The 26,118-nt window shown below is 47.5% G+C and overlaps 1 protein-coding gene across 1 annotated transcript in view; it reads right to left on the bottom strand.

Annotated features, from left to right (window-relative positions):
* Window positions 1-25,566, bottom strand: part of LOC140716716 (nuclear factor 7, brain-like) — an 85,083-nt gene extending 59,517 nt beyond the window's left edge. Inside the window, exons 1-3 of the mRNA XM_073029528.1 lie at window positions 25,543-25,566; window positions 25,131-25,197; window positions 6,899-7,012 (exon numbers count right to left, since the gene is read on the bottom strand). Of these exons, the coding sequence (XP_072885629.1) occupies window positions 6,899-7,012; window positions 25,131-25,197; window positions 25,543-25,566 (205 nt within the window). The remainder of the gene's footprint in view (window positions 1-6,898; window positions 7,013-25,130; window positions 25,198-25,542) is intronic.
* Window positions 25,567-26,118: the final 552 nt, after the last annotated feature.

Here is a 26,118-nt window from a genome sequence, read left to right as displayed (position 1 = left end):
TAGAGGGCATTGGGGATCTGATTGTACTGGGAGAACGTAGAGGATGATAGGAATATTATTCCTTAGTGCATATTGCAGAGGGATGAAATAAAGCGTCGGGTATGCACTCTCTTAGGAAATATAAAGTCGTAGTCTTTCTAATTAGAGAGTGAATTCAGATATTCCAGCTGCAGAGGAACTTGGGAATATTTGTTCAGGATTCGTCGGTCTCATTCAATAGTGAGCGGGCAGATAGGAAATTCCGTGGCCACAGACGAGCTGCCGAGATGGTGCTTTACCTTTGATTTCTCTGACAGCTACAGAAAATTCTCGAGGGATAGTGTGAACGGTCAGAGGGATAGTGTGTACATGCTGGTAGTATCGACGCAGATAGAAAGTGGTATGTGGTCCTGCATTATAAGCTCATGGCGTTATGTTGGAAATTACCTTGAGGGTTGTGTTCTTTAGCTTAGACCCGGTGCCACAAACCAGCAAGTTTCGAAATACCATACGAGGAAAAGCCAGTTGACTATGTGGTGCTGGAATAAACAACTCATGTTCTTGGTCGATTAGGACCTCTTCTCGTCCAGAAGCTTTGAGAGATTGGACATAGCTAGAAAGAACACCTGCCGAATCTACTCCTGAATGGCCCTTGAACCAGAGTAAGAACAATATCCTTGCAAACAGAATTGCTGATACACAGAAATTCTTAAGCTAAAGTCGGATCGGCAATAAATTGAACTACACAATCCAGTGCTCGAGGTTTAACGGGTTAGGCGGATGACCTCAGAATTTAGGTTGGCTGTGAGGACTGGAATATTGCAGTCATAACAGACACAGGACTGAGCGAAGGATGGGACAGACAGCACAACATTCCAGGATAAAGATTCTATAGGTGTGACAGTAGGACAAAGGTACGGGTAAGCGAGAAGGAGTGTAACATCAGTATTTAGAGATGACATTCCTGGGGGAACGTCCATTGAGACCATATGATGAATTGGAGGAGCAAATTAGTAAGGAGATAATTAGTAAGGAGATAGCAGATATTTGTAGATAGCAGATATTTGTAGTAAGCACAAGGTTGTGATTGTGGGAGATTTTAATTTTCAACACATTGACTGAGAAGATCAAAAGGGCTGGATGGTTCGGAGTTTGTAAAATGTGTGCAGGATAGTTTTTTGCAGCAATACATAGAGGTACCAACTAGAGAAGGGGCAGTGTTGGATCTCCTGTTAGGCAATGAGATAGGTCAGCTGACGGAGATGTATTGGGGAGCACTTCGGGCCCAGTGATCACACTGCCATTAATTTCAATATAATTATGGAGAAGGGTAGGACTGGGCCCACGGTTGAGATTTTTGACTGGAGAAAAGCTAACTTTGAGGGGATGCGAAAGGACTTAGAAGGAGTGGATTGGGACATTTTGTTTTCTGGGGAGGATGTAATGGAGAAATGGTCATTTAAAGGTGAAATCTTGAGGTACAGAATCCTTATGTTCCTTTTAGGTTGAAAGGAAAGGTCAAAAGTTTGAGAGAGCCATGGTTTTCAAGGGATATTGGAAACTTGGTTCGGAAAAAGAGGGAGATCTATAATAAATATAGGCAGCATGGAGTAAATGAGGTGCTCGAGGAATATAAAGAATGTAAGAAGAATCTTAAGAAAGAAATTAGAAAAGCTGAAAGAAGATACGAGGTTGCCTTGGCAAGTAAGGTTAAAATTAATCCGAAGGGTTTCTACAGTTATAGTAATAGCAAAAGGATAGTGAGGGATAAAATTGGTCCCTTAGAGAATCAGAGTGGACAGCTATGTGTGGAGCCGAAAGAGATGCGTGAGATTTTGAACAATTTCTTTTCTTTGGTATTCACTAAAGAGAAGGATATTGAATTGTGTAAGGTAAGGGAAACAAGTAGAAAAGTTATGACGATTAAAGAGGAGGAAGTACTGGCACTTTTAAGGGAAATAAAAGTTGATAAATCTCCGGGTCCTGACAGGATATTCCCTAGGACCTTGAGGGAAGTTGGTGTAGAAATAGCAGGGGCTCTGACAGAAATATTTCAAATGTCATTAGAAACGGGGATGGTGCCGGAAGATTGGCGTATTGCTCATGTGGTTCCATTGTTTAAAAGGGATTCTAAGAGTAAGCCTAGCAATTACTGGCCTGTCAGTTTGACGTCAGTGGTGGGTAAATTAATGGATTCTTAGAGATGGTATATATAATTATCTGGATAGACAGGGTCTGATTCGGAATAGTCAGCATGGATTTGTGCGTGGAAGGTCATGTTTGACAAATCTTATTGAAATTTTTGAAGAGGTTCCGAGGAAAGTGAACGAGGGCAGGGCAGTTGATGTTGTCTATATGGACTTCAGTAAGGCATTTGACAAGGTTCAGCACGGAAGGTTAGTTAGAAAGGTTCAATCGTTAGGTATTAATATTGAAGTAGTAAAATGGATTCAACAGTGGCTGGATGGGAGATGCCAGAGATTAGTGGTGGATAACTGTATGTCAGGTTGGAGGCCGGTGACTAGTGGTGTGCCTCAGAGATCTGTATTGAGTCCAATTTTGTTTGTTATATACATTAATGATCTGGATGATGGGGTGGTAAATTGGATTAGTAATTAAGCAGATGATACTAAGGTAGGTGGCGTTGTGGATAATGAAGTAAGTTTTCAAAGCTTGCAGAGAGATTTAGGCCAGTTAGAAGAGTGGGCTGAACGATGGCAGATGGAGTTTAATGCTGATAAATGTGAGGTGCTACATTTTGGTAGGTATAATCCAAAAAGGACATACATCGTAAATGGTAGGGCGTTGAAGAATGCAATAGAACCGAGTGATCTAGGAATAATGCTGCATAGTTCCCTGAAGGTGGAAATTCATGTGGATAGGGTGGTGAAGAAAGCTTTTGGTATGCTGGCCTTTATAAATCAGAGCATTGAGTATAGGAGTTGGGATGTAATGTTAAAATTGTACAAGGCATTGGTAAGGCCGAATTTGGAGTATTGTGTAAAGTTCTGGCCACCGAATTATAGGGAAGATGTCAACAAAATAGAGAGAGTACAGAGAAGATTTACTAGAACGTTACCTGGGTTTCAGCACCTTAGTTACAGGGAAGGTCTGAACAAGTTAGGTCTTTATTCTTTGGAGCGTAGAAGGTTGTTCGGGGACTTGATAGAAGTATTTAAAATAATGAGAGGGATAGATCGAGCTAACGTGGATAGGCTTTTTCCATTGAGAGTTGGGGAGATTCAAACAAGGGGTCACGATTTAAGAGTTAAGGGGCAAAAGTTTAAGGGTAAAACGAGGGGGAATTTCTTTACTCAGAGAGTGGTAGCTGTGTGGAATGAGCTTCCAGTAGAAGTGGTAAAGGCAGGTTCGGTATTGTCATTTAAAATAAAATTGAATAGGTCTATGGACAGGAAAGGAATGGAGGGTTATTGGCAGAGTGCAGACCACTGGGACTAGGTGAGTGTAAGCATCGGCACGGACTAGAAGGGCCGAGATGGCCTGTTTCCGTGCTGTATTTGTTGTATGGTTACATACGGTTATAGGATTGTTTTGAGGTGACAGACTGGCAGGCCCTCTGTGAGCCACATGGAGAAGTCTGGTTGCATCAGCTTCTGTGTGGACTGCAATGTTCTGGCGAGACCTGTCCTTCGTTATTCAAATAACAAGCCATGGGTAACAAAGGACATTAAGGACATCCTGAACGCTAAAAAGAGGGCATTTAGAGATGGAAATAGGGAGGAGTTGAGGACAATACAGAGGGACCTAAAAGCCAAGATCAGGGAGGCTAAAGACAGGTATAGGAGGAAGCTTGAGTGGAAACTCCAGCAGAACAACATGAAAGAGGTCTGGAGTGGGATGAGGACCATCACTGGGTTCCAGCAAACTAGCAATAGAGGAGCTGAAGGCAGTGTGGACAGGGCCAAGGAACTTAACGTGTTCTTCAACAGATTTGACACTGTGGCCCCTGCCCATCCCCCACATGATTCATCTGTTGTCGGCCCCAACCAACACATACTCCACTCTCCCCTCCTACCCCTCCTCACAGCCCCCCACCCTGCTCTCGTGATTACACCCCTCCCCCACCTGAAACCACCACGGTGAGTTTCACAGCTGAGCAGGTGAGAAGACAGCTGAAACGTCTCTACCCACAAGCAAGGCTGCAAACCCAGATGGTGTCAGCCCCAGGGTGCTCAAAGCCTGTGCCCCCCAGCTATGTGGGGTACTTCACCGTGTCTTCAACCTCAGCCTGAGTCTCCAGAGGGTTCCTGTGCTGTGGAACCCGTCCTGCCTCGTCCCTGTACCGAAGACGCCGCGCCCCAGTGGCTCCAATGACTACATTGAGATTGGCATTGACCTCCCATATCATGAAGACCCTGGAGACACTTGTTCTGGAGCAGCTCCGGCCTATGGTTAGGCCACACTTAGACACCCTCCAGTACGCCTAACAGCCCCGACGAGGAGGTGAGGATGCCATCGTCTACCTGCTGAACCGTGTCTGCGCCCACCTGGACAAGCCGGCGAGCACTGTGAGGGACATGTTTTTGACTTCTCCAGTGCGTTCAACACCATCCGCCCTGCTCTGCTGGGTGCGAAGCTGACAGTGATGCAGGTGGATGCTTTACTGGTGTCATGGATTATTGATTACCTGACTGGCAGACCACAGTACGTGCGCTTGCAACACTGTGTGTTAGACAGAGTGGTCAGCAGTGCTGGGGCTCCACAAGGGACTGCCCTGTCTCCCTTTCTCTTCACCATCTACACCTCGGACTTCAACTACTGCACAGAGTCTTGTCATCTTCAGAAGTTTTCTGATGACTCTGCTATAGTTTGATGCATCAGCAAGGGAGATCAGGCTGAGTACAAGGCTACGGTGGGAAACTTTGTCACATGGTGCAAGCAGAATCATCTGCAGCTTAACATGAAAAAGACTAAGGAACTGGTGGTGGACCTGAGGAGGGCCAAGGCACCGGTGACCCTTGTTTCCATCAAAAGGGTCAGTGTGGACATGGTGGAGGATTACAAGTACCTGGGGATACGAATTGACAATAAACTGGACTGGTCAAAGAACACTGAGGCTGTCTACAAGAAGGGTCAGAGCCGTCTCTATTTCCTGAGGAGACTGAGGTCCTTTAACATCGGCCGGACGATGCTGAGGATGTTCTACGAGTCTGTAGTGGCCAGTGCTATCATGTTTGCTGTTGTGTGCTGGGGCAGCAGGCTGAGGGCAGCAGACACCAACAGAATCAACAAACTCATTCGTAAGGCCAGTGATGTTGTGGGGGTGGAACTGGACTCTCTGACGGTGGTGTCCGAAAAGAGGATGCTGTCCAAGTTGCATGCCATCTTGGACAATGACTCCCATCCACTCCATAATGTACTGGTTAGGCACAGGAGCACATTCAGCCAGAGACTCATTTCACCGAGATGCATAAGAAGTCATTCCTGCCTGTAGCCATCAAACTTTACAACTCCTCCCTCGGAGTGTCAGACACCCTGATCCAATAGGCTGGTCCTGGACTTATTTCCATTTGGCATAATCTACTTAGTATTATTTCATTACTTCTGGTTTTATTTTGCTATATTTCTACTCTATTCTTGTTGGTGCAACTGTAACGAAAACCAGAGGACTGGTGGGCAGGTTTTTGGAATGGTCAGGGAGGAATCACCTGCTCCTGAATGTGTCCGAAACCGGGGAGATGTTGACTGATTTTAGGAGGAAGAGGACAGTGACGAGTCCTGTATACCTTCTGGGAGAAGACGTCGCGGTGGTGGAGGAGTACAAATACTCGGGGTTCACCTCGGCAGTAGACGTGACTGATAAACCAACACCAAGGCTGTTCACAGGAAGGGGATGCGCGGAGTCTATTTTCTAAGGAAGCCGAGATCCGTCAATGTGTGAGGCGGGATGTTGCAGGTCTTTTTCCAGTCTGTTGTAGAGACTGCAGTCTTCTTTGCTGCTTCATGTTGTGGGAGCAGCGTCGGTGCTGGTGATGCAAAATAAACTCATCAGAAAGGCTGTATCCATCCTTGGCAACAACCCGGAGTCTTTTCAATCAGTGATGGAGAGGAGGTCGCTCAACAAACTGTTATCCGTTATTGTCAGTCTGTCACATCCTCTCCGTGACCGACTGAGTAGGCAGCGGAGCCCCACTCCCATTTCGAATGGACTCACTCAGCTCGGCTGTCACAAGGATTGTTACAGAAACTCTTTCCTACCAAATGCAATCAGAATACAACCGTTCATTCGCTTCAACAGGAGAACACACTTCGTAGTTCAAAAGTCTCTGCGTTATTATTTAATATATAATTATTGTGTAGATTGTTAATCTTTATTTTTAGTAAAGTCTGCACAGTGCTAAGTATGTTTTTAAATGTCGCTGCTGTAACGAAAGAATTCCCCACTCGGGATTAATAGTATTTAATAATAATAATTCTCCACCCCTTTATCACTCTCACCAATCACCTTCTCAGCTCTTCACTCCTCCCCGTCTCCCTGTTTACCCTATCACCTCACATTCCCCCAGATTCTTACTCCCTCCCTTCCCTCCCGGTCCTGAGAAGAGTCTCGGTCTGAAACGCCGACTGTTCTCTCCTCTCCATAGTTGCTCCCGGCCCCTCTGATTTTCCTCCAGCATTTCCCCTCTGTTGCTTTGGATTTCCACATCTGTAGATTTTCTCTCGTTTGCTCACATACGCATGCGCAGAGGTCTGAGGCGGTCCGAGCTATCACGCATGCGCTCAGTAGACGAGAGGCTCACAAGGACCGGCTGCAGATAGGAGGGGTCACCGGGAGGGAATTAATCTCCGGTGTCTGAAACGCCGATTGAAGGGTTATTACTGTGAGATCCTGCCGCACTGATCCTGCATCCAGCAGAGCCCTGGTCGGTTCCCTCTTCCTCAGCCCCACGATCCATACCCGGGCCCCGGGGAGCATTCAGCTGATAAGCGCTGGAGCCGCCGCCATCACTGTTGCGCATACGCATCGCTAGATTGTTCGGTGGCTGACAGACAGCTTTCTCGCTCGTGCGGCCTTTTGGGTAAAGAGGCAGCCATGCGTGACTCTGCCAGCGTTGTCCCAGTACAGTCGGAGGAAATGTGAGCTAATGTCTCTCTCAAACACTGCCGAGGTCCAGCTGTATAAATGCAAGGATTAGTATCTCGGAACAAAAGTATATTTCCGAGTTAATCTTGGATGAAAAGTCCACCTTCCAATCAATTAAATTGTCAGTTAGTGCTGTATGGCAAAAAAAATCCTTCCGTCAGATTTAGTTACCGCTGGGTAAATAACTCATTTGTCCTCGAGGACAAGTGACTTGTGGCTTTCACATCACAAAAGTGCCACACTCGAATGAGAATAACTGCTGCCCTCCCATTTCAGGATTGGGGACATTGACATTAATGGATTCATCACTGTCAATCAGCTGGGGTGGGGATCCGAGTAAATAGAAAATTTCTGGGATTCTATATGTTGTGGCAATTGCTCTTTGTAGTGTTGTGGAGCATGGCCAGAACTTGAAATAATCCAAAGGACAGAGACAAATTGAGCCAAGTCATAGGTTGATTGAACGCAGAAACATCCTCATACAGACAGGAATACAGTCAGAGAATTTGATGGTCAGCCAGGATAACTGATCCGTGCCTTGTTAGAAGATGAGGAGTTCATATAGAGACAGAAATCCACAGTGTAATTACAGGCCCTTCGGCCCACATTGTTGCACCGAATGTGTAACCTATTTGAAAAACTGCCTAGAATTTCCCTACCACATAGCCCTCTATTTTTCTAAGCTCCATGTACCTATCTAAAAGTCACTTTAAAGGTCCTATTGTATCCACCTCTCTGTGTGAAAAACATACCTCTGACATCACCCTTGTACCTACTTCCAAGCACCTCATGTTAGCCATTTCACTCTTGGGAAAAAGTTTCTTGCTATCCTCACGCTCAATGCCCCTCATCATCTTATTCACCTCTATTAGGTCACCTCTCATCTTCCGTCGCTCCGAAGTTCACTCAACCTATTCTTATGAAGCATGCTCTCCAATCCATACAACATCCTTGTAAATCTCCTCTGCCCTCTGTCTATAGTATCCACGTCCTTCCTGTATTGAGGGACCAGAAGTGAACACAGTACAAAAAGTGAGGTCTAACTAAGGCTTTACATCTGTAAATCTCCTCTGCCCTCTGTCGATAGTATCCACGTCCTTCCTGTATTGAGGGACCAGAACTGAACGCAGTACCAAAAGTGAGGTCTAACTAAGGCCTTATATCTGTAAATCTCCTCTGCCCTAATTTTTCCATATCTAATCAGTTCAGGCCTTTCAATGTTCAGAGTGTTTCTGTGAGAACTCCGTCATTCTCCTGAACTCCAGGGAATACAGCTCAAGAGCTGCCGGACGTTCCTCATGCGGTAACTGTTACGAACACAAAAGTCTCAGCAGCAATGGAACGCCTGGAGTCTGGTTTTGCTGTTAACAAAACACTATTTTATTAGTAACTAAGTCATTTAGTAACTCAAACCAGGTAAATCAAGAGTTAATGCTGTTATGCATATACAGGTTGTAAATGTATAAAATCCCCGAACTTCTTCAAGCTTAGGTGGTAAATGATACAGTCTTACGATGGTTGTGGTAAGGAAATTCAATTCGGTCGACGGGATTGAAGTGAGAGAGAGAGAGAGAGAGAGAGAGATGTGTAATCCAAGTAAACAGATGTTGTCAATCCTCCTCGATGTCCTCCAAATCTTCCAAGTTAGCCAGACATGACCAGCTTAAGAGCGCCATCTTTAAGTGATAATCTACCAACCCAAGCAGGGGTTAGACACACCGGTAGATTCCACAGAATTGCCCTCAAACGCACTAATAGTCATGGGTCGATTCCTCTTAATCGATCCTCAGCCCCACCCTTGTGGGCACTTAAAAGTTCAGTGGCAATTTCCGCCACCAGCCTTTGTGCATCTGCGTGTCCCACGAAAGAGACAGTGACGCTTGTTTTAAATGCCGGTGTGCTGAACAGCAGCTGTCCATCTTGTAGCGTTCTCGTTCTCTCTCTCTCTCTCTCTCTCTCTCTCTCTCTCTCTCTCTCTCTCTCTCTCCTCTCTCCTCTCTCTATCTCTCCCTCTCTCTCTCTCCCTCTCTCTCTCTCTCTCACTCTCTCTCTCTCTCCTCTCTCTCCCTCTCTCTCTCTCCCCTCTCTCTCTCTCTCTCTCTCTCCTCTCTCTCTCTCTCTCTCTCTCCTCTCCTCTCTCTCTCTCTCTCTTCTCTCTCTCTCCCTCTCTCCCTCCCCCCCTCTGCCTTTCCCGCTCCCTCTCTCTCTCCCCCTCCCCTCCCCCTCTCTCCTCCCCTCCTCCCCCTCTCTCCTCCCTCTCCCTCTCCTTGCGCTGTACGTCTCTCTCTCTCTTACAGGCATGATTCTTAAAGACACAGTCCATAATGAATAAAACTTAAGATTTTCATCGCAGTAACCATTTCATACCTGGAATCATTCTCGTGAATCTTCTCTGAGCCATCACCAATGTCAATATATCCTTTCCAAAATGAGGAGCCCAATCCTGTACACAATACTCCGTGTGGTCTCCCGAGTGCCTTATAAAGCCACAACATCACATCACTGCTCTTATATTCTATACCTCTAGAAATTTGCCTTATTCACAACCGGCTCAACCTGGAGGTTCACCTTTAGTGTATCTAGCACAAGGACTCCCAAGTCTCTTTGTGCATTTCTGCATTTTGAATTCTCTCCCCATCTAAATCATAGTCTGCCCATTTATTTCTTCCACAAAATTGCATCACCACACACTTTCCAACATTGTATTTCATTTACCACTTCTTTGCTATTCCCCTAAACTATCTAAGTCTCTTTGCAGGCTCTCTGTTTCCTCAACACTAACCGCTCCTCCACCTATCTTTTTATTATCGGCAAATTTAGCCATAAATCCTTTAATATCATAGTCAAAATCATTGACATGTATCGTAAAAAGCAGTGGTCCCGACTCCTACCCCTGTGGAACTCCACTGGTAACAGGAAGCCAGCCAGAATAGGATCCTTTATTCCCACTCTCTGTATTCTGCCGACCAGCCAATGCTCCACCCACTTTAATAACTTCCCTGTCATACCATGGGCTTTTATCTTGCTAAGCAGCCTCATGTGCAGCACATTGTCAAAGGCCTTCTGATCATCCAAGTACACCACGTCTACTGCATCTCCTTTGTCTACCCTGCTTGTAATTTCCTCAAAGAATTGCAGTAGGTTTGTCAGGCAGGATTTTCCTTTCAGGAAACCATGCTGGCTTTGGCCTATCTTGTCATACGCCTCCAGGTACTCCACAATCTCATCCCTAACAATCGATTCCATCAACTGCCAGCCATTGATGTCATGCTAACAGGTCTATAGTTCCCTTTCTGTTGCCTCTGACCCTTCTTAAATAGTGGAGTAACATTTGCTATTTTCCAGTCATCTGGTACAATGCCAGAATTTATCGATTCTTGAAAGATCATTGTAAATACCTCCACTATCTCTTCAGCTATTTTCTTCAGAACCCGAGGGTGCATTGCATCAGGTCCTGGAGATTTATCCACCCTCAGACCATTAAACTTGCAGAGCACCTTCTGAGTCGTAATTGTCACTGCACAAACTTCACTTCCCTGATACTCTTGAATGTCTGGTACGCATTCAGTTCCTCTTACTTCTCAGCAACTCTCATTACAGTAACTCCAGCGATATTTTGTATTGGTCCTAAAGCTACCCTTGGCTCTTTTTACCCTTTATATATATTTAAAAAAGCTTTCAGTATCTTCTTTGATATTAGTCACCAGCTTCCTCTCATAATTCATCTTTTCCTTCCCAATAACCTTCTGAGTTTTCTTCTGCAAGTTTTTAAAAGCTTCCCAATCCTCTATCTTCCCACTAGCTCGAACTTCCTCGTATGCCCTCTCTTTTGCTTTTACTTTGGCTCTGACTTCACTTGTCAGCCACAGTAGTGTCCTTCTTCCCTTTGAAAGTTTCTTCTTATTCGGAATATATCTGTCTTGCATTTCCCTCATTATTTGCAGAAAATCCACCCATTTCTGCTGTGCTGTCCTTCCTGCAAATGTCCCTTTTCAGTCCACTTCAGCCAGTTCCCCCTCATCCATTGCAATTTCCTTTATTCCACTGAAATACTGACACATTGGTTTTATTTTTTCCCCTCTCAAATTTCAATGTGAATTTGATCATATTGGAATCACCCAGTCCAGCATAGCCGATCCCCTAGTGGGCTCAACAACCAGCTGTTCTAAAAAGCAATCCCTTAGACATTCTACAAATTCCTTCTCTCGAGATCCTCCCAATTCACTTTCATGTTAAAATCGCCAATGATTATCATGACATTGCCTTTCTGGCAGGCCTTTTCTATCTCCTGTAATCCACATCCCGACTGCTGTTTGGACAACTGCCATTAGGGTCCTTTTACCCTTGCCATTTAACTCAACCCATAGAGACTCATGACCCTATCATGTGGATAGGGTGGTGAGGAAAGCTTTTGGTATGCTGGCCTTTATAAATCAGAGCATTGAGTATAGGAGTTGGGATGTAATGTTAAAACTGTACAAGGCATAGGTAAGGCCGAATTTGGAGTATTGTGTACAGTTCTGGTCACTGAATTATAGGAAATATCAACAAAATAGAGAGAGTACAGAGAAGACTTACTAGAATGTTACCTGGGTTTCAGCACCTAAGTTACAGGGAAAGGTTGAACAAGTTAGGTCTTTATTCTTTGGAGCGTAGAAGGTTGAGGGGGACTTGATAGAGGTATTTAAAATAATGAGGGGGATAGATTGAGTTTACGTGGATAGGCTTTTTCCATTGTGAATAGGGGAGATTCAAACAAGAGGACATGATTTGAGAGTTAGGAGGCAAAAGTTTAAGGGTAACACAAGAGAAAATTTCTTTACTCAGAGAATGGTAGCTGCGTGGAATGAGCTTCCAGTAGAAGTGGTAGAGGCAGGTTCGGTATTGTCATTTAAAGTAGAATTGGATAGGTACATGGACAGGAAAGGAATGGAGGGTTATGGGCTGAGTGCGGGTCGGTGGGACTAGGTGAGTGTAAGCGTCCGCATGGACGAGACGGGCCGAGATGGCCTGTTTCCGTGCTGTAATTGTTATACGGTTAGACGGTTACACCTTACAATCCTATGTCATCTCTTTCCAATGATTTAATATTTTTATCCATAGAGCCACACCACCCTCTCTGCCCAGTAACCTATCATTCTGATACACCGTATATCCTTGGACACTCAACTCCCAACGGCAGCCACCTTTTATCCAAGTTTCAGAGATTGTCCAATTTGCCAATCTGCAGCTGAATTTCAAGATCGTCCATTTTAATCCTCATGCTCTGTACATTCAAATAACACTCTCAGCCCAGGATTTGTTGCTTTCTGTTTTAACTGCCCCACATCTCTATTGCCCTGTTCCTCATGCCACTGGCTTTGATTAAGCCTCATCTCCTGACCATTCTTTCTACAATCTCTGTTGCACGCTATCTTCGATTTATTTCTGTTTCCCTTTTCCTCAGCCCCATCACTCCGATTCTCATCCCCACGCCAAATCAGTTTAAACCCTCCCTAACAGCTCTATTAAATGTGCCGGACAGGATATTGGACCCCTTCGGGTTCAGGTGTAACCCGTCCTTTTTGTACAGGTCGTACCTCCCCCAGAAGAGGCCCCAGTGATCCAGGAATCTGAAGCCCTGCCCCCTACACCAGTCTCTCAGCCACACATTAATACCCCTGATCATGCTATTCTTGCTCTCGCTAGCACGTGGCACAGGCAGCAATCCCGAGGTTACTACCCTAGAGGTCCTGCCTTTCAGCTTCCTACCGAACTCCCTGAATTCTCTCCTCACGCCCTCCTCCCTTTGTCTACCTGTGTCATTTATACCAACGTGTACCGAGACTTCTGGCTGGTCACCCTCTCCCTTCAGAATACTCTGCACCCGATCGGAGAGATCCCGTACCCTGGCACCTGGGAGGCAACACACCACGCGTGTATCTCTGTCAGGCCTCCTGTCCCTTCCCCTCACTTCTGGCTGGTCACGCTCTCCCTTCAAAATACTCTGCACCCGATCTGAGAGATCCCATACCCTGGCACCTGGGAGGCAACACACCACGCGTGTATCTCTGTCAGGCCTCCTGTCGCTTCCCCTCACTTCTGGCTGGTCACGCTCTCCCTTCAAAATACTCTGCACCCGATCGGAGAGATCCCGTACCCGGGCACCTGGGAGGCAACACACCACGCGTGTATCTCTGTCAGGCTTGCAGAACCTCCTGTCTGTTCCCCTCACTATTGAATCCTGTGACTACCGCATTCCTCATCTTCCTCTTTCCCTTCTGCACCACGGACCCAGGCTCAGTGCCAGAGACCCGATCGTCATGGTCGTCCTCTGTCAGGTCATCCCCTCAACCACATCCAAAGCGAGGTAATGATTACTGAGGGAGATGGCCACTGGGGCACTCTCCACTCACTGGTCTATAATTTCTGGGTTCCCTCTACTCCATTCCCTTAACAATGTCTTCCAATCCTCTGGTACATCTCCCTTCCTGAGTGGTAATACAAAGGTCATCGCCAGAGGCTCAGCAATCTCCTACCTCGCTTCCCACAGTAGCCCGGGGTATATCTCAGGTTGAGTTGCTCCAGCTTGAGTTGATCTGGGTAAAATTGTGATGCCACAGCTCACATTGACAGGAGATCTTACAGAAACATGTAAAATTATGAAAGGGGTAGATAAGCCAGAGGCAGGGAAGTTGCTTCCACTGGTAGGTGAGGCTGGTACGAGAGGACATTGCCTCAAGATTGGGGGATGTGGGATGGAGATGAGGAGGAACTGTTTTTCCCTGAGAGTGGTGAGTCTGTGGATTTCTCTGCCTAATGAAGCAGTGGAGGCAACCTCAGTAAATGTATTTGAGACAACGTTTTATAGATTTTTGCATAGTAGGGGAATTAAGGGTTATGGCGAAATGGCAGGTCGATGGAGATGAGTCCATGGCCAGATCTGCCATAATCTAATTAAATGTCGGAGCAGGCTGGACCGGCTGTGTTTTCACCACAGACTAAAATCCCACCTGAAATATTCTCCTTCACCCATTGATGTATTTTGCATTGTTGTTCATCCTAGGAGATAAAGATGTACCTCATTCCAGTTGGAATTGTATCTGTGTCTGAAATGAAGTTTTCTATTGTAACTCCGTGTTATCCACAGGAACCGGGGGTACTGAGAACACACCAGCATTTGTTCACTGGAGATCAGTTCTTCAACTACATTGATTGTACAAGGGATTCAAACGTCTGACTCTCTGAATAGCCAGATGATTGATCGCAGTGGGATATCATTCTCCTTCTCTCAGTGTGGGAAGGGATTCACTCACAGCCTACCCACAGACACGCCAGTGAGTTCACCGTGGGGAGAGACCATCCACCTGCTCTGTTTGAGGGAGGGGAACTACTCAGTCATCCAGCCTGAAGATACATCAGCAAGTTCACACCACAGTGAGATGCTCCGCCTGTTCTGACTGCGGGAAGCAATTCATTCTGTCATCGATGCTGAAGATATATCCAAAAATTCACCAGTGAGGAGACGTTTCTCAGAGTGTGGGAAGGCACTGACACAATCAACCACACTACAGAGACACCAGCAAGTTCACACGGTGCCATGGCCTTTCCCCACCTCTGAATGTCGAAACGGATTCATTTAGTCATCTCAACTGAACAAACGTCACCAGTTCACACTGAGAAGATGCCGTTCACCTCCTCAGACTGTGGGAAGAAGTTCACTTCGTCATCTCAACTGAAGGTACACAGGCGAGTTCACACTGGGGAGAGGCCGTTCACCTGCTTTGAATGTGGGAAGCGATTCACTCGGTCATCTCACCTACTGAGACACCAGCTGGTTCACACTGGGGAGAAACCGTTCATCTGGTCAGAATGTGGGAAGGGATTCACTCGGTCATCTCAACTACAGGAACACCAGCTGGTTCACACTGGGGAGAAACCATTCAGCTGCTCAGAATGTGGGAAGGGATTCACTCGGTCATCTGACCTGAAGGTACATCAGCGAGTTCATACTGGGGTGAGTCCGTTCACCTGCTCTGAATGTGGAAAGGATTCACTCACTCATCCAAACTACAGAGACACTTGCTGGTTCACACTGGGGAGAGGCCATTCACCTGCTCTGAATGTGGGAAGGGATTCACTCAGTCATCCAAACTACAGACACACTGGCTGGTTCACACCGGGGAGAAACCGTTTGCCTGCTCCGTATGTGAGAAAGGATTCATACGTTCATCTCAACTGAAGGAACATCAGCGAATTCACACTGGGGAGAAACCGTTCACTTGCTCAGACTGTGGGAAGGAGTTCGCTCGTGCAGCTCAGCTGAGCGTACATCAACGATTTCACACTGGGGAGAAACCATTCAGCTGCTCTGAATGTGGGAAGAGATTCACTGTGTCATCTGACATGAAAATACATCAGCGAGTTCATACTGGGGAGAGGCCGTTCACCTGCTTGGACTGTGGGAAGCGATTCATTCGGTCATCTGAACTGAACACACATCAGTGCTTTCACACTGGGGAGAAACCATTCATTTGCTCAGACTGTGGGAAAAGATTCACTCTGTCATTTCGTCTACTGAGGCACCAGTTAGTTCACACTGGGGAGAAACCGTTCATCTGCTCAGACTGTGGAAAGGAGTTCGCTCGATCATCTGGCTTGAAAGTGCATCAGCGAGTTCACACTGGGGAGAGGCCGTTCACCTGCTCAGACTGTGGGAAGGAGTTTGCTGGGTCATCGGACTTGAAAATACATCTGCGAGTTCACATTGGGGACAGGCCGTTCACCTGCTCTGTGTGTGGGAAGGGATTCACTCACTCATCCACCCTACAGAGACACCAGCTGGTTCACACTGGGGAGAGGCCATTCACCTGTTCTGAATGTGGGAAGGGATTCACTCAGTCATCCAACCTTTTGTCACACCAGCGAATCCACACTGGGGAGAGGCCGTTCACCTGCTCAGATTGTGGGAAGGCATTCACTCACTCATCCACCCTTTTGTCACATCAGCGAATCCACACTGGGGAGAGGCCATTCACCTGCCCTGAATGTGGGAAGGGATTCACTCGGTCATCCAAGCTACAGAGACACCAGTTAGTTCATACTGGGGAGAAACCATTCACTTTCTCAGATTGTGGGAAGGGATTCACTTAGTCATCTGACTTGAAGCTGCATCAGCGAGTTCACACTGGGGACAGACCGTCAGACTATAAGATATAAGACCAGAATGAGGCTGTTTACCCCATCGAGTCTGTTCTGTCATTTTATCGTGGCTGATCCAAATTTCCTCTCTGCTCCAATCACCTGTCTTGTCCCCGTATCCCTTCATGCCCGGATCAATCAAGATTCTATCCACCTCTGCCCTAAATGTACATAAAGAATTGGCCTCCACAGCTGCCTGTGGCACGGAATTCCGCAGATTCACCACTCTCTGTCCGTTCTCAGTCATCTCCGTTCTGAAAGGACACCCCTCTATTCTGATGCTCTGTTCCCTGGTCGTAGACTCTTCCACCACAGGAAGCATCCTTTCCACATCCACTCTATCAAGCCCTTCCACAGTTTGATAAGTTTCAATGAGATCAGCCCTAATCCCTCTGCTGATACAGGCTCAGGCCCATTAAACACTCTTCATATGACAATCCATTCAATCCTGGAATCTGTTTTTGTGAACATACTTTGAACCTTCTCCAGTTTCAGCACATCCTTTCTAAGATAAGCGGCCCAAACCTGTACTCCAAGTGAGGCCTCACCAGTGATTACCAACTTCCCAAATTACATCCTTGCTTATATATTGTAGATCTCTGAAATGAATGCTAACGTTGCATTTGCCTTCCACACCACAGACTCATTAGCTGTTAGGGAATCCTGAACATGGACTCCCCGTGTCCCTTTGCACCTCAGTTGTTTGGTATTTTCTGCCCATTTCGAAGAAGTTAACACTTTCATTTCTTCTATCAAAATGCATGAACATACACTTCCCAGCACTGTATTCCATCTGCTGTTTTTTCCCCATTCTCTAAATCTATCTCAGTCCTTCTGTACCCTCTCTACCGAAAACTACCTGCCCCTCCTCATGTCTTCATATCGTCTGCAAACCTTGTAACAAAGCCAGCAATTCCGTCTTCCAAACTATTGGAATATAACACAACTCACCAGTCCGAACACAGAGCCCTGAGGAACACCACTAGTAACTGGCAGCCAACCAGAGATGGCTCCCTTTATTCCCAGTCTTTGCCTCCTACCATTCAGCTTGTCACGGTCCGGTCCGTGACGTCTGCGTTCCGGTTCACGGTCCGGTCCGTGGACTCTGGACTCCGGGTCTTCTGGCTGTCCATTGTTTCAGTTGGGCTTAATCACAGGCACCTGATTCTCAAATTGGGGCTGGAATATAAGTCGCCCTGGGTTCAAGTGTGGTTGCTGGTTCATCTTGTCAGTATCCTGTTCTCGCCTCTGTGGGGTTCGTCTTGACAGTATCCTCTCCTTGCCTCCGTTGGGTAAGATAGGCCTGAGGCTGGACTGTTCCCTTCCCTTCCCCTTCTTTCAGCAACCCACGCCTGAAGCCTTGCCTGCAACCTCACCTGCGTCCTCCCCTGTTATCACTGTCAAGTTTAACCGCTGGAGTGAGACTGGAGCCTTGCCCCGCCAACAGAAGAAACTATCTATCTAGGAGCTTGGAACTGTCTTTGTGTCCCCGTGTTTAGTGTCCGTGTATGAGTCCCGGCCCTACGTCCTGTCCCCAAGGAGGGGTCCTGACTCTGTGTATGAGTCCCGGCCCTACATCCTGTCCCCAAGGAGGGGTCCTGACTATATGTAAAGCCCCGGCCCTACGTCCTGTCCCCAAGGAGGGGTCCTGACTCTGTGTAAAGCCCCGGCCCTACATCCTGTCCCCAAGGAGGGGTCCTGACTCTGTGTAAAGCCCCGGCCCTATGTCCTATCCCCAAGGAGGGGTCCTGACTCTGTGTAAAGCCCCGGCCCTACGTCCTGTCCCCAAGGAGGGGTCTTGACTCTATGTAAAGCCCCGGCCCTACATCCTGTCCCCAAGGAGGGGTCCTGACTCTGTGTTCTGTGTTCCCATGCTCGGGTCCAAGGCTCAGTAGGAAGACTGTTTGCCGCTACTCGAGTGGACTGTCGTTGTTTGTCGTTCCGTGTCCAAGTCCAGTCCAAGTCTCAGGCTCCGTGTCAAGTCCAGTCCGGGTCAAAGTTTCCGAGGAGGTTTCCAGTCCGTGTTCGAGGCTCCGAGGAGGTTCCCAGTCCTGTTAACTTGCCACGTCCAGTCCTTGTCTGGAACCGGAGTCCGAGCCCGAGTCAAGACCCAGGTTCCGGGTCCCCGTCCAGTCTCTGACTCGGAATCCTTGTCCAGGTTCCTAGTTCCCAGTTCTTAGTTCCTCGTCCAGGACTCACCTTCCTACTCTGGTCCTAGCCCATGCCCTGTCACTTAGTCTTGTCCAGGGCCTGTGTCTTGTATAGTGTCGTTTCTTCCCCACTTCTTTCCTGATACACCTAGTCCTCTCCCTAGTACTTCAGGGTCTGTGTCTTGCATTTGGGTCCGTTCCCAACGCCCACAGCCACTGTTTAATCCATGCCAGAGTCTCCACTGTAACACCGTGGGTTTATTCAGCAGCCTAGTGTGTTGCTTTGTCAAAGGCCTTCTGAAAATCCAAGTATACAACATCTATTTCTTCATTCGGGTTGCTTTTCCAGCTTCACGAGTTTCACTTGAGGAAACTTTGTCGATCCTGCTTGTTGCTTCTTCCAAGAATGCCAACAGATTTGTCAGGCAAGATTTCCCCTTGAGGAAACTTTGCTGACGTTGGAGAAATAGAAGGCTCGAAGACAAATAGAGGGCTATGGGTAACCCTAGGTAATTTCTGAGGTAAGGGCATGTTCGGCACAGCCTGTATTGTGCTGTAGGTTTTCTATGTTTCTATGGCATATGGTCTTCAGTCGAAGATTAAAGGCAGAGCCTTGCAGCAGTTTTTTTCCGTTGGACCTTTGAGCAGCGGCCAGTCAGCATTTGGGTTTGCTCAGCAAGAACTGAAAGTTGTGCAGGAGCGAGTGGAGCGGTCAGTGTCAGAGTGAATGGAGTCCGAGTGGAGCGGTCAGTGTCAGAGTGAATGGAGTCCGAGTGGAGCGGTCAGTGTCAGAGTGAATGGAGTCCGAGTGGAGCGGTCAGTGTCAGAGTGAATGGAGTCCGAGTGGAGATTCTGAGGCTTTAGCTGTCAGTGATGGGAGCCTTCAGTCAGAGAAGGTGTAATTAAGCTGAAGGTAGAGATTTTTTGCCCCCTTCTTTTCAGTTGCTCAATGAGAACGGTAGAGATTACAGTCGGGGTAGTGGAAAGCTCCTCTTGTGGGATGCGGGAAACCAGGGGCACCTCCAGTGTCCCTGATCACTACACCTTCGAGAAGTGGATCCGGCTGCAGCTTCTAACAACCTGCATTAAGAGGCTGGAACTGGATGAACACCAGATCATTCTGGAGGCTTCAGGGCTGATAGATGGGATGTTTAGAGAGGTGGTTACACCCAAAGTGCAGGACACAGGAAACTGCGGGACAGCCAGGGAAAGGAAAGGGGTGAAACAGCCATACAGAGTACCCCTGTGGTCATCCCCTCAACAACTGGGGTATCGTTCTGGATACCGTTGCGGGATGAGGGGGTGATCCAGCCAGGGAAAGGAAAGGGGTGAAACAGCCATACAGAGTACCCCTGTGGTCATCCCCTCAACAACTGGGGTATCGTTCTGGATACTGTTGCGGGATGTGGGGGTGATCCAGCCAGGGAAAGTCACAGCCACTGGGTCTCTGTCTCTGTGACTCAGAAGGGAAGAGGGGAGAAGAGTCGAGCTGTGTGATAGGTGATGCATCCATTAAGGAAACGGACTGGATTCTGTGGGTGAGAACGAGATTTCAGGATGGTCCTGTGTGCCGTGGGTCCGGGACATCTCTGGTCGAGTGTTCAGCATTCTTAAGGAAGGGGAATAGTAAACGTCGTGGTCCACGTGGGTACCAATGATATGGGCAGGTGGAGTATTGAGGTTCAACAAAAGGGGTTCAGGGAATGTGGTGCTAAGTTCAAGGGTTGTAATCTTAGGATTGCCACTGTGCCACGTGCCAGAAACAGGAAGACTAAGGAATCGGTGCAGGAGGGAAGGTATAAGATTTTCAGATTATTTGAGCCAGCGAGGATTGCGGTGTTGCGTTGAGGGAGAGGATGGCATCGTTGATGGAGGGTGGAGCAGGCCGTTCTCTCTCTCTCTCACACAAACATATGCAGTGTGGGTATGGAGCGTAAGGAAGAGCGGGTTGAGTGGGAGAAGAGTGAGAAGGGGAATGAGGAGGATGAGGTTAGGGCTCCTTCTCAAAGACCCAGACTCACCCACCCCTCCCCCTCTGGAATTGGTCCCATTCCGTACCCCAGGCTGGGGGTGAGCATTGAATTGCCTTGCCAACCAGAAAATGAATGGTTCAACAAACATCTGGTTAACACACTTTGATAATAGATTTACGTTGAGCTTGATCATTGAAATGTACTGATGAGAAATGGTCTCAGTGAAGGTCCGAGAGTGGAAAACAAACCGGTGTTCTGCCCCACTGCTCCATGCCAGACAAGAACCCCTATCTGAGTCTGTCCCATCTCTCTGTGCTTGAGACATCTCCCTCTAATGTTTCCTCTCTCTGTACCTGTCCCAGAGTATTTTATTTCCCTTTTCAACCCCTTTCTCCTGTCTTCTCCCCATAACCTTTGACATCCTTAATAATCAAGCACTGATTAACTTATGTTTTAAATAAAACCTGTGAAGAGCAAACCAAGCTGAAATGGGGTCGAGAGTTGACCCCCCTGTGAACTATGCTGCTAATGAGAGAGAGAGAGAGCGAGAAGAGGGGGGCGAGGCGCCCGCCACAGATGAGAGGCAGATAGACAGGATTTAATATTATGGCTCCTTGGCTGATTGTTTACCTTTGCTCCAAGGACACTTTTGCCTGCTTGTAAGATTCTTGCAGAGACAGCGAGGCGGAGCCGGTCTGATGGACAGCCGGTGTCCAGCAAGTGATGATAAAAAGCAGCTCTGCTGAGACACAGGCAGACACACCACGGGACACTGAAAGAGCGTTGTGCACCCATGTGAAGGTGCGGGTTTGGAGGATCGATCAGGGGCTCACAGTGTGTGAAAGGTGCGACCGGTGGGGGCTTGTTTGTGTGTCCACCCTTGCCTGGGTGACAGGTCCACCACTGAAGAACGGTCGTACATGGTCATTGCCGATGACCACAACAGGACAGGAAGCCAACGGACAGTTCGATGGTAACGTGTCTCTCTCTCTCCCTCCACCTAAACTGAACTGAACTCTTCACCATTGTAAGGCTATCCATTTACACCTAGACTTTGAAAGAGCTTGGTTTTGATTCCGATTTCCACACTTCTGTACATACCATTGTTAACCTGTTTCACATATTTGCATTTTTATAGTACTGTATTGCTTAGTTTACTAATAAACACTATTAGCTACAGTAATACCAGACTCCAACGTGTTTTTCATTTCTGCTGGTTCGGTAACCCGGTCACGGGGTACGTGACAAACCGATGACTTGGCCTCCGAGCCGGCCATGACAATGAATTTCACAGGATCACTACCTGCAAATCATTGTGGGCAGGTGTTTTCAGGGAAATGCACGGCAGAAATGTCGCAAATGTTCAGGGAACACTGGCATGGCGTTCTGCACAGGTATGTTCCATTGAGGCAGGGAGCACACGGTGGGGTAGAAGAACCATAGTGTACAAAGGATGTAGAAAATCTAGTTGAGAAGAACAGAAAAGCTTATGAAAGCTCCAATAAACTGAGTACAGATGGATTTCTAGAGAATTACAAGGTTACCTGGAAGGAGTGTAAGTGTGAATTAGGAGAGCCAGAAGGGGCCATGAGAAGCCCTTGGTGAGCAGGATTAAGGAAAACACCAAGTATGTGAAGAGCAAGAGGATGAGCAATGTGATCGTAGGACCAATAGAGTGCGATACCTGAGTTAGATCAGGTAGCGTTGGTACTTAATGAATAGTTTGCTTCAGTATTCACCAGGGAAGGGGACCTTCACAATTGTGGGGATGACTTACAGCGGATTGAAATGCTTGAGCATATAGACATTGAGAAGGAGGACGTGCTGGAGCACTGGAAAGATATTAAGTTAGACAAGTCACTGGGGCCAGGTGAGATCTACCCCAGGCTACTGTGGGAAGAGAGGGAGAAAACTGCAGAGCCTCTGGCGATGATCTTTGCATTATCAACCAGGACGGGAGAAGTACCAGAGGACTGCAAGTTAGCAAATTCTGTCTTCAAATTTGACCAACCAAATATTAATGGTGAAACTCTTGGCAGTGTCGAGGATCTGTGCCCAATAGGAGCTCAAAGCTGCTCCGCAGGTTGACCGTGTTGTTAGAAAGGCGTATAGTGTGTTGGACTTCATCAACTGTGGGATTGAATTCAAGAGCCATGAGGCAATGTTACAGGGATATAAACCCTTAGTTCCACACCACTTGGAGCACTCTGTTCATTTCTGGACACCTCACTACAGGAAGGATGTGGATACTACAGAGACAGTGCAGAGCAGCGTTACAAAGATCTTGCCCGGATTGGAGAGCATGTCTTATGAGAATAGATTGAGTGAACTTGACCTTTCCTTCTTGGAGTGACGGAGGCCGAGAGGTGACTTGACAGAGGTGTATAAGATGACGAGGGGATTGATAGTGTGGATAGCCAGAGGCTTTTTCCCAGTGTTGAAATGGGTAACACGAGGGGGCATCGTTTTAAGGTGCTTGGAAATAGGTACAAGGGGAGATGTCAGAGGTACGTTTTACACACAGAAGGGAGCATGGGACGCATTTCCAGTGAAGGTGGTAGAGGCGGATACAACAGGGTCTGTTAAGAGACTCTTATATAGGTACCGTACACGGAGCTTAAAAATAGAGGGCTATACGGTAGGGAAATTCTGAATTAGGATCCATGGTCGACACAACATTGTGGGCAGAAGCGCCTGTAATGTGCTGTGGATTACTATGTTCTATGGTCACTCTCCGCTGCTATCAGATTTTTCTTCTCCAGCCCTTGACCTTTCCCACCCGCCTGGCTTCAACGATCACATTCTAGCTAATCCCTTTCCCCTCTGATTATACTGCACACCTTTTGATTCTGGCATTTCCCCCGTCCTTCTCAGTGCTGAAGAAGGGACTCGTCCCGAACCGCCGGCAGTTTATTCTTTTGCACAGATGCTGCCTGAGCTGCTGAGTTCCTTCAGCGTTTTGAGTGAGTGGCTTTGGATTTCCAACATTCACAGACTCTCCCGTGTTCGCTCCAGGATTCGCCGTGACCAGGAGATCACATCGGCAAGCGTAAGGGTCGAAACCTTCCCGAAAATCACGCCTGCGCTCGGTAAACGAAAGGCTCACTGACCTGGCAGCATGTCGGAGCGGCGCCACGGGCGGAGATTTCCCGCGACTGAGGGACAATTACTGTGAGATGCCGACACACCATGGATCCGCATCCCGGGACAGTCCGGGTCCTTCCCCTCTCTCTCGGCCCCGCGATCCGGATGAATAAATTCACTTTATTTCTTACATCCTTCTCATACATGAGGAGTAAAATTCTTTTTGTTAAAGTAATAATAATAAATGAAATAAAAATAATAGTAATGAATAAATAAACCAATTACATATGCTTATATTGAATAGATTTTAAAAACGTGCAAAAACAGAAATACATTACATTAAAAAATTGAGGTAGTGTCCAAGGGTACAATGTCCATTTAGGAATCGGATGGCAGAAGAGACGAAGCTGTTCCTGAATCTCCTAGTGTGTGCCTTCAGGCTCCTGTACCTCCTACCTGATAGTAACAGTAAGGAAAGGACATGCCCTGAGTGCTGGATGTACCCAGAAGAAGCCAGAATAAAAATATGGGGAGGGGAAAGAGGCTAGCTGGAAGGTGGCAGGTGGGTGGGAAAGGTCAAGGGTTGGAGAAGAAATAATCTGGTCGGTGAGGAGAGTGCACCAGAGGGGAGAGAGAAGGAGGAGGGGACCCGATGGATGTAATAGGCAGGTGAGAAGTAAGAGTGTGGAATAGAGGAAGACGGGGGTGGGGGTGGGTTTGGTCTATCAGAAGGCGAGATCAATATTCACGCATCAGGTTGGAGTACTCAGACCGAATATAAGATGTTGCACCTCCACCCTGATGGGGGATTTCATCCCGGCACAAGAGGAGGCCATCGATCGACATGTCAGAACAGGGATGGGAATCAGTATTGAAATGTTTGGCACTGGGAGGTTCTGCTTGGGACGGATGGTGTGAAGCTGCTCCACGAATTGTTCCCCTAATTGATGAGCTGATGCTCAGGAGGGAGGAGCAACACCTTATATTCCTGGTTCCCTCCAACCTGATGAGCTGAACCATAGTGCACCAGTCTTGTCTGTTTGAATCCAGAGCCCCGAGGGAAGCTGTCTCTCCATCTGAATGATGGTCTTTTTGACCTCCTAAAGACCTGTTTTTGAGTAACAGTAATGTTCCGCTGCTCTCCTGTGCCCACTTCCCCAGCTGGTCTTCACCCCACTGTAACCTCAGACAACCCTCACTTCCCCCACACACCAGTTCTGGTGCCATCCACAATCTCACTAATTGTTCGATCTGCATTCCCCTCCAAATCATTCACACATGTGACCAGCACCAGTTCACTGCAAGGTGACAGAAAGAAGTGAGAGTAGAGCTCAGCTCAAACAAAGAAGACAAGCGAAACAAAGAGCAGGAGAGTGGTGGTGGAGGGGAACTCGTTGGGTCTGGTGTCCAGAAGGAAACGGAGAGCTCTGTGACTTTCCTGGTGGGAGGGGGAGGTGTACATGAACGGGGTATCCACAGTGACAGTAAGATGATCGTGGCCAGGGAACATGAAATCGTTGAAAAGATTTCTCGTGTGTTGCTTGGATTTCCAGCATCTGCAGATTTTCGCCTGTTTGTGACCGGGAAATTCCGTTTGTTGTGGACAGAGCAAAGGTACTTGACAAAGTGGACTCCCGATCTACATTGGGCCTCACTGACCTAGCGGAGGCTGAACCAGCAGCGTCAGGTAGAGTAGATCAACCTGACAGGTGAAGTGTTGCCTCACCTGGAAGGACGAATGGAGCTGAGAGGGAAAGAAAATGGGAGCGTGTAGAACTTCCCTCGCTTGCAAGGATATGTTCCAGGAGGGAGAATAGTGGGAAGAGACGAATGGAATCCTTGTGGAAAGCAGAAAGTGGAGGGGGAAAGTAAAGATGGGAAGGTAGGAAGAGGTTTAGTGAAGATCACCATGCAAATCGATAGGTTTACTAAATCAGCCAGTGTGAATGTGTTTTGTGAGCCCCGCCACCTGCCACTTATGATTGATCCACTCTGAGTTAATTGTTGTTGGTTTGGAAGACGTAGTGAAAAGCTGCTTAACACCATCTCCTACCTGGACACTCACTCTTACCTGCACCCGCAGCTTCCTCCGCATCGCTTCGCCATCTCACCACTACACCGCTCGTCGTAGGAACTGAAATACTCATTCCGTCCATTGAGTCTTCTCCACCACTCGAATTTCCCTCTCAACTCCAGACTGCTGCTTTCTCCAGGTCAGCTTCGACACCGTTATTAATCAACAACCCACCATGTACTACTCAAAGCCCGTTACGCCGCTGGTGTTCAGGGCAGCAACGAAGAGGTTCACCGGGATGTTGTCTGAGCTACTGTGTAAGGAGAGTTCGGACAAACTTGGGCTGTTTTCCCTGGAGTGGAGGAGGATCAGTGTGACCGGAAAGAGCTTGATCAGATTACAAGAGGGATAGAGAGAGTAGACAGATGCCATTTTTAACCTTCTGCGTCACAATGTCTAATCGCAGACAGCATGCATTTGGAGAGATGAGGGAGCTGTGGAATTCATTGCCACGGACGGCTCAGAGGCCAAGTCATCGGGTTTATTTAAAACAGAGGCTGATCAGTGCTTCATCAGTAAAGGTGTCAAAGGTCATGGGGAGAAGGCAGGGAATGGGGTTGAGAAGGAAAATAA

This window comes from Hemitrygon akajei, chromosome 26 (assembly GCF_048418815.1).
Source record: "Hemitrygon akajei chromosome 26, sHemAka1.3, whole genome shotgun sequence".
Classification (NCBI taxonomy): Eukaryota; Metazoa; Chordata; class Chondrichthyes; order Myliobatiformes; family Dasyatidae; genus Hemitrygon; species Hemitrygon akajei.
The sequence above is the reverse complement of the archived record's forward strand: the minus strand, read 5'-3'. Positions and strand labels throughout refer to the sequence as shown.